This window comes from Penaeus vannamei, unplaced genomic scaffold, assembly GCF_042767895.1.
Source record: "Penaeus vannamei isolate JL-2024 unplaced genomic scaffold, ASM4276789v1 unanchor5327, whole genome shotgun sequence".
Lineage (NCBI taxonomy): Eukaryota > Metazoa > Arthropoda > Malacostraca > Decapoda > Penaeidae > Penaeus > Penaeus vannamei.
In genome coordinates, this window is record NW_027218305.1 from 1 (window position 1) to 10000 (window position 10000).

Sequence of the window (10000 nt, forward strand, 5' to 3'; positions counted from 1 at the left end):
TATATATATATATATATATATATATATATATATATATATATATATATATATATTATATATATATATATATATATATATATATATATATAATCTTAGTATGTATATTATATATATATATATATATATATATATATATATATATATATATATATATATATATATATATATATATATATCTTATGTATATGTATTATATATATATATATATATATATATATATATATATATATATATATATATATATATATATATATATATAATCTTATGTATATGTATATATATATATATATATATATATATATATATATATATATATATATATATATATATATATATATATATTATATATATATATATATATAATATATATATATATATAATATATATATATATATATATATATATATATATATATAATATATATATATATATATATATATATATATATATATATATATATATATATGTATGTATATGTATGTATATGTGTGTGTGTATATATATATATATATATATATATATATATATATATATATATATATATATATATATATATATATATATATATATAAATATATATATATATATATATATATATATATATATATATATATATATATATATATATATATATATATATATCTGATGTATATGTATGTATATATGTATATATATATATATATATATATATATATATATATATATATATATATATATATATATATATATATACATATATATACGTATGTGTATATGTATTTTTATATGAATTTATATATGTATATGTATAATTGTATGTTTATGTATATATGTATGTATATGTATATTTATATATGTATATATACGTATATATATGTATGTATACATAGATCTATGTATGTCTACGTACATGTATGTATGTATACGTACATGTATGTATGTATACGTACATGTATGTATGTATACGTACATGTATGTATGTATACGTACATGTATGTATGTATACGTACATGTATGTATACGAACATGTATGTATGTATACGTACATGTATGTATGTATAAGTACATGTATGTATGTATACGTACATGTATGTATGTATACGTACATGTATGTATGTATACGTACATGTATGTATGTATACGTACATGTACGTATGTATACGTACATGTATGTATGTATACCTACATGTATGTATGTATACGTACATGTATGTATGTATACCTACATGTATGTATGTATACATACATGTATGTATGTATACGTACATGTATGTATGTATACATAAATGTACGTATGTATACATACATGTATGTATGTATACATACATGTATGTATGTATATGTACATACATGTATGTATACGTACATGTATGTATACGTACATGTATGTATGTATACGTACATGTATGTATACGTACATGTATGTATGTATACATGTATGTATATATACATACATGTATGTGTGTATGTATACGTACATGTATGTGTGTATGTATACGTACATGTATGTATACGTACATGTATGTATGTATACGTACATGTATGTATGTATACGTACATGTATGTATACGTACATGTATGTATGTATACGTACATGTATGTATGTATACGTACATGTATGTATACGTACATGTATGTATGTATACGTACATGTATGTATGTATACGTACATGTATGTATACGTACATGTATGTATGTATACGTACATGTATGTATGTATACGTACATGTATGTATACGTACATGTATGTATGTATACGTACATGTATGTATGTATACGTACATGTATGTATACGTACATGTATGTATGTATACGTACATGTATGTATGTATACGTACATGTATGTATGTATACGTACATGTATGTATGTATACGTACATGTATGTATGTATACGTACATGTATGTATGTATACGTACATGTATGTATGTATACGTACATGTATGTATACGTACATGTATGTGTACGTACATGTATGTATATGTACATGTATGTATGTATACGTACATGTATGTATGTATACGTACATGTATGTATGTATACGTACATGTATGTATGTATAAGTACATGTATGTATACGTACATGTATGTATGTATACGTACATGTATGTATACGTACATGTATGTATGTATACGTACATGTATGTATACGTACATGTATCTATGTATACGCACATGTATGTATGTATACGTACATGTATGTATGTATACGTACATGTATGTATGTATACGTACATGTATGTATGTATACGTACATGTATGTATGTATACGTACATGTATGTATGTATACGTACATGTATGTATACGTACATATATGTATGTATACGTACATGTATGTATGTATTCGTATATGTATGTATGTATATGTACATGTATGTATATGTACATGTATGTATACGTACATGTATGTATGTATACGGATATGTATGTATGTATACGTACATGTATGTGTGTATACGTACATGTATGTGTGTATACGTACATGTATGTATCTATACGCACATGTATGTATGTATGTATACGTACATGTATGTGTATATACGTACACGTATGTATGTATGTATGTATACATACATGTATGTATGTATACATACATGTATGTATGTATACATACATGTATGTATGTATACATACATGTATGTATGTATACATACATGTATGTATGTATACATACATGTATGTATGTATACGTACATGTATGTATGTATGTATACATATATATATGTATGTATACGTACATGTATGTATGCATGTATACGTACATGTATGTATGTATGTATACGTACATGTATGTATGTATGTATGTATACGTGTATGTAAGTATACATACGTGTATGTACGTATACATACGTATATGTATGTATGTATACGTACGTGTATGTATGTATGTATACGTACATGTATGTATGTATCCGTACATGTATGTATGTATGTATACATACGTGTATGTATGTATGTATACATACATGTATGTAGGTATGTATACGTACATATATGTATGTATACGTACATGTATGTATGTATGTATGTATACGTACATATATGTATGTATGTATACATACATATATGTATGTATGTATACGTACATATATGTATGTATGTATACGTACATATATGTATGTATGTATACGTACATATATGTATGTATGTATACATACTATTACATTAACAGTGTAATATAAGTAGATTAATATTTAATTTCGATGTAAATTGCTTACGGGGTAGTTATTGACCAGCTCCTGATCGTTCGTAGACCCCCCTCCCCCACCAACCGTCTTGAGGCCTACCCGAGTTCCGTGGGAGGTTTGCCTGGCCCACTCCTGCACCGCCATAGGCCTAGGCAAGACCTCTCAGGAATTTGCTCTTTTTGTGCCGTTTTTTTTTTTTTTTTTTTTTTTTTAAGGGGTTTGTACTTCATTTCTTTGTTTGATTAGGGCGATATATTACATTTTAGTAATATATCGCATAGGCAGGATTTTGTTTATTTTGTCTATTTTTTGCGTGTGTTTTCGTGTCTTGTGTTCTGTTTACTTTGGTGACGGAAGGGAACAAATAAAAATGAATTGTAAATATTGAGTTTATGGATTTTCCATTTCATAGATAAATGATTTTATAATTACTAAATAATAATCATTAGTGGTATATAATTCTTGATTAACAGTGAAAGATAATTAACATAATAAATAACGTATAATGAAAGATGAATAATGATTGACAATAAGTGACTTTAATGAATTAGTTTATATAAATAAGAAAGGAATATAACATAATACAGTTACGAAAAGAATACATAATTGATAAAGAACTTTGAAGAAAATAACATTAATGGGAGATGATAGATAAATGAACAATGAACAAAGTGATTGATTATAATTTGACGGCATTAATGAGCCTTAACTGGAATGAAGAATCAAAGTAATACAAATGAATTAACCAGAAGAATCTAGCAAATCACTAGTAGTACTTTAGCACGAGTTGCTGTTAGGCCATATCCTTAAGATTTGACTTTTCGTCTGATTTTGGCAACCGCATTAAGAGAATTCGAGTTCAGCGGAGCTGCTCTTCCCCTTAATTCTCTCGGTGACATACCAGCCGTAACAATACATCTATAAGTATACATATGAGTACATTTATACATATACCTACATACATATATACATTCATATAAACATATATAAGAACATATGTATATGTATATATGTATATGTATGTATGTATATATATAATATATATATTTATTGTGTGTGTATGTGTGTGTTAACTGTAGTAACTACAGCCTGAAAGCAATGTGGATATCTGTATGATTAATCTTTCTATGCCATATGCTTGTTAAAAAGGGGCATTAATGATAACCTTATATTGTCTTAAACTATTAGTCCAGTCCACACAATGGGAAAACCTTTTAAAACATTACCATTATAACAGGTTTATCTATTTTTCCTAAATCAATTTGCATACAGCATTTCTAACTTGGATCTTGGATATGTAAAAAGAAATATTTGTTTACTCCAGATATTCTAGATTTAGGTTAATTATGATAAAAGCATAAAAAATACAACTTTATTTCAGACCTGTGATTATAAAACAATAACACTGGTAAGATACATACAGTAAATATATATTACAAAAGTAGTGTAAACAAATCTATATATAAAAAATGTACTGGCACTTTTCATATTGCCTTATGACCACAAGACAGTTTCTGACGTCACCGGGGCATTGAAAAAAGAAACTATAAACAGTACGAGTCGAGACGTCAACGAGTGTGTTTCGCTATCATCCGAAACTTTGAACCACCGACAGTTCGCCATATTTGTTGATCCGAACACAGAGACGATCACGGAAGATAATAAGTTAAGTACTAAGATCCTGATATTCTTTACATAGGAGCTGGACGTTATCCTAAGAACATTTTTATTGAAGGATTTGAACATCCTTTTATTTATTTATCTATTTTTAAATGATCTTGGCTGGTTTGTTTCTCTCTATTTTACTTGTAACTTTTAACTTTTCAAAGTCTGAGTGTTCTTTTAGTTTTAGTTTTTCTGTTTCGGTGTCACCAGACTCGGGTTTTATACTGTCGTATTTTTTTTTTTTTTTTTTTTAGGTTTAAGGGGTTTTAAGCCTTCAGCTCTGACGCCAGACTTGCTGGTTTTGTCTTTGTTTTATGGTAAGGCCTTCAGCCAGGCTCTCCACTCTGGAAGTGTTTTTCTTTTAGTTTTTGGCATACGACAGTCAGTAATTTTAGGTGCCTTGAGCACATTCTTTCACTTTTGTATTTTTCTTAGATTACTTTTTAGTATGTATTTTACCATACGGTTACGCTGAACGTCAGAAAGTGGTATTCACACAGGAACACCCCTATTAATGATTCAGTCTCCCCCCACGCTACCACTTAAGGGGATTGAATTGACAGGGGTTAACCAGGTCTATTTGCGCCTGTATCACCCGCCAGCATCAAGGGAGGGCAGAATTCTAAGAGTGACTTGATGAACTGGGACGGGACCCCTGGGTTAGACGGATCACACTACAATAGGATGAATTTGCTATTCATAATTACTTCAAAACATTTATGTCTCTTTTAGACTACATTTGAGAAGCACATTTACATAGTGAAAATTCTTCATTTAATGAAGTTAATTCAAGAAATAAGATTAATTAGTAAGTATTGAACCAGAATAATCATACCAAACAAATAAGATCCTGTGTGTAATTTTGCTTTATTTACGATGAGTTGTGTTTATTCTTATATATAGAAAATAAATATCTCTTTTAGTCTGAGTTTGCGAAGAATGTTAATACAATAAAAGTTATATAATTGCAGATGTTATAAGAAATAAATTCTTTCAGTAATAAACGTACAGAACTAAAATAATAGTAAACAAATAAGGTTGTGCATGTACTAATACCATACTTAATGCTATATTGTTGACCTTTGCCTTAACTCGTCAATTTTCTAGAATGATACATATAGCTCATTACTATTTCAACAATCTACTTTCTTTATGACATTATCCTTTGTTTTCATACTATGTTGTGTATCTGTGAGTTCACAGATGACCACAGCTTCTATTAGAACCAAAATCTATTCATCTGAGAAATTTGGCCTTCTTTTCTTTTGAGTAGGACCTTCTATGGCATTGTTTACTTTTGGTAGAGCGAGGTGATAAAACAGCTAAGATCTGTGGCTTTCCATTGGCTGTTACGTCTAGGAGGCTGACTGCAGGTTGGTCAATCAATTACCGATCTGCCCTCTCTTGGCAGATTAGGGAACTAACCTACAATGTGGACATTGGCTGTACAATGTGCTTATTACATTGTTTTTTTTTTTTTTTCTTTTTTTTTTTTTTTTAGTATGGGTCATTTACAATGTAGTAAAGAGTTCGAAAAATACAATATTGTAAGGCGGTTACAACGTCCTCGACCTTGTAACTTACACGAAGTTTTGAGTATCCGGCCCCTAGTAGCCAGCTCCTCACACCATTAAATTCTTGACCTGGCAACTTACCATCAGCATCCTCTACCTGCACCTCTCACCGTAATTCCACGCACCCCTCCTACCAGCATCTCTACTGGAGCCACCTCCACCAGTCAGCTTCTCTGACCTGCACCTCTCCCCAGTAGCATCTCTACTGCCACCTCACCCAGTCAGCATTCTCTGACCTGGCCCTTCTTCACCAGTCAGCATCCTTACCTGGACCACTCTCCACCAGTCAGCATTCTCTGACCTGCACCCACTTCTTCACACCAGTCAGCATCCTCTGCTGTAGCAGCCCTCCACCATCAGCATTCTCTGACCTGGCCCACTCTTCCACCAGTCGCATTCTTGACCTGGACCACTCCCACCAGTCAGATCCTCTGACCTGCCCTCCACACCACACGACCGCTCACCAGCCTTCTCCCGCGCCTCTACCTGGACGCTGCACCCTTCCCTGATCCTGACCACCCCCTCTTCCACCCACCTCTGACCTGGCACCCCTCCCACCCATTCTCTGACCTACCACTTTCACGACCCCCCAGTCAGCATTCTACCTGGCACCCCTTCACCAGTCGCTCTCTGACCTGGACACTCCTCACCAGTCATCTTGACACCCACCAGCACCGCTGCACCCACACATCCTGCCTGAGCCACCCTCCAGTCGCTCTCTGACCTGGCCACTCTCACCGTCAGCATCCTTACCTGGACCCTCCACCAGTCAGCATTTCTGACTGCCACTCTCCACCTAGACTACCTGGACACTCTCCCCACACATCTCTGACCTGGACCACCTCTTCCACCAGTCACTTCCTGACCTGGACACCTCCAGCAGCATTCTTGACCTGCACCACCTTCCACCAGTCACATCTACTGGATCCAGCGCTCCACCGCACATCTCCCATCGATCTACTGGCACCCCCCCACACCACGCCATCTTCACCAGCCCTCCACGCACTCTTACCGCACATCTCCCAGCCTCTCACCGCAGCCTTCTCACCGGCACACTTCTCACCATCACACCTGCACACTCTCCACCGTCAGCATTCTACCTGCACCGCCTCCACACAGCATTCTACCTGGCACCACTCCCCAGTCATCCTCCTGCCCATCCCAGTCACATCTCTGACCTGGCACCCCTCCTCCCTCACTCCTACCCACCACTCTCCACGTACCTCTTCACCCACCAGTCAGCATTCTCTGACCTGGCACCACCTCTCCACCAGTCGCTTCTCTGACCTGGAGCAGCTCCTCCACCGTCAGCATTCTCTGACCTGGACCCACCTCTTCACCATCCATCTCCCTTACCAGCGCCTCCCACCAGTCAGCATTCTCTGACCTGGCACCACTCTCACCAGTCCTTTGACCTGGCACCACTCTCCACCAGTCAGCATTCTCTGCCTGCACCCATCACACCTCTCCTGCACACCCTCCCACCACTCGACCGACCTCCCCACTTCTTCCCCGTCAGCCTCGCCAGCCTCCTCCGCACACTCTCACCAGCAGTTCTCACCGCACCTCTACCGCCACTCTCACACAGCTCTCACCTACACTTCCACCGCACATTCTCACCTGCACGCCTACAGCCCTCCCACCGTCAGCTTCCCTACCTTGCTCAGCCCTTCCACCAGTCAGCATCTTACCTGGCACCCACTCTCCACCAGTCAGCATCCTGACCTGGACCACCTCTTCCACCAGTCAGCATCTCTGACCTGGACCACTCTTCCACCAGTCAGCATCTCTACCTGGCAGCCACTCTTCCCACCAGTCAGCATTCTCTGACCTGGCACCCACTCTTCCACCAGTCAGCATCCTCTACCTGGACCACTCTCCACCAGTCACCATTCTCTGACCTGGCACCCACCTCTTCACACCAGTCAGCCTTCTCTGACCTAGCAGCCAGCTCCTCTTCCCGCTAGTCAGCATTCTCTGACCTGGCAGACAGCTCCTCTCCCCAGTCAGCATTCTCTGACCTTGCAGACAGCTCCTCCTACCAGTCAGCATTCTCTGACCTGGCACTCGCCTCTTTACACCAGTCAGTATTCTGTGACCTGGTACCCTACTCCTCCCACCAGTCAGAATTATGTGACCTGGAACCAAATCCTTCCCACCATTCAACATTCTCTGACCTAGCAGCCAGCTCCTCCCGCCATTTAGCATCCTCTGACCTGCCACCCAGCTCCTCTCGCCTGGCAGCATTCTCTGACCCCTCACACGGCTCTTCCCACCATTCAGTATTCTTTGACCTGACAGCCGGCTCTTCCTACCAGTCAGCATCCTCTAACCTGTTAACCAGCTCCTCCCACCAGTCAGCATTCTCTGACCTGGCAAGCAGCTCTTGCCACCTATCAACATCCTTTGACCTGGTAGCCAGATGCTCCCACCAGTTAGCATTCTCTGACGTAACAGGCAACCCCTCCAACCAGTCAGCATTCTCTGACTTCACCAATCAGCATCCTCTGACCTGGCAACCAGTTCCGCCTACAACTAGTCAGCATTCTCTGATATGACACCCAGCTCTTCCCACCAGTCAGCATTCTCTGACTTGGCACCCACCTCTTCCCACCAGTCAGCATCCTCTGACCTGGCACACAGCTCTTCCCACCAGTCAGCATTCTCTGACCTGGCACGCAGCTGTTGCTACCTGTCAGCATCCTTTGACCTGGTAGCCAGATTCTCCCACCAGTTAGCATTCTCCGACGTATCAGGCAACACTTCCAACCAGTTAGCATTCTCTGACTTCACCAATCAGCATACTCTGACCTGGCAACCAGTTCCGCCTCCAACCAGTCAGCATTCTCTGATATGGCACCCAGCTCTTCCCACCAATCAGCATTCTCTGACCTGGCACCCAGTTCCTCCTCCCACCAGTCAGCATCCTCCGACCTGGCAGACAGATCTTCTCACAAGTCAGCATTTTCTGACCTGGCACCAAGCTCCTCCCGCCAATCAACATTCTTTGACCTGGCACCCCACTCCTCCCGCCACTCACCATCCTCTGAAATTGCACACGGTTCGTCCCACCAGTCAGCATTCTCTGACCTGGCAGCCAGCTCTTCTTACCAGCCAGCATTCTCTGACCTGGCATCCACCTCTTCACACCAGTCAGTATCCTCTGACCTGGTAGCCAGCTCCTCCCACCAGTCAGCATTCTCTTACATGGCAGCCAACTCCTCCCACCAGTCAGCATTCTCTGACCTGGCACCCACCTCTTCACACCAGTCAGCATACTCTGACCTGGCACCAAGTTCCCACCAGTCAGCATTCTCTGACCTGGCATCAAGTTCCCACCAGTCAGCATTCTCTGACCTGGCACCCACCTCTTCACTCCAGTCTTCTCTGACCTGGCACCCACCTCTTCACACCAGTCAGCATTCTCTGACCTGGCACCAAGTTCCCACCAATCAGCATTTTTTGACCTCGCACCAAGTTCCCACCGGTCAGCATTCTCTGACCTGCCAGCCAGCTCCTCCCACCAGTCAGCATTCTCTTACCTGGCAGCCAGCTCCTCCCACCAATCAGCATTCTCTGACCTGGCACCCAGTT

General features: G+C 38.3%; 2 protein-coding genes across 2 annotated transcripts in view; both read left to right on the plus strand.

The window, feature by feature from the left end:
• Positions 1–4674: 4674 nt before the first annotated feature.
• LOC138861414 (mucin-6-like) lies at positions 4675–8964 on the plus strand (the record flags this gene model as incomplete). The annotated part of the gene is made up of 7 exons (XM_070120471.1): positions 4675–4837; positions 6137–6277; positions 6385–6407; positions 6604–6882; positions 7207–7679; positions 7813–8221; positions 8374–8964. Coding segments are annotated over 7 exons (2079 nt in total), but the record flags the coding sequence as incomplete, so codon positions are not given.
• Positions 8961–10000, plus strand: part of LOC138861415 (uncharacterized) — a 7609-nt gene continuing 6569 nt past the window's right edge. Inside the window, exons 1-3 of the mRNA XM_070120472.1 lie at positions 8961–9243; positions 9288–9694; positions 9823–10000. The exon at positions 9823–10000 is cut by the window's right edge and continues 46 nt beyond it. Coding sequence (XP_069976573.1) covers positions 8961–9243; positions 9288–9694; positions 9823–10000 — 868 coding nt within the window. The remainder of the gene's footprint in view (positions 9244–9287; positions 9695–9822) is intronic.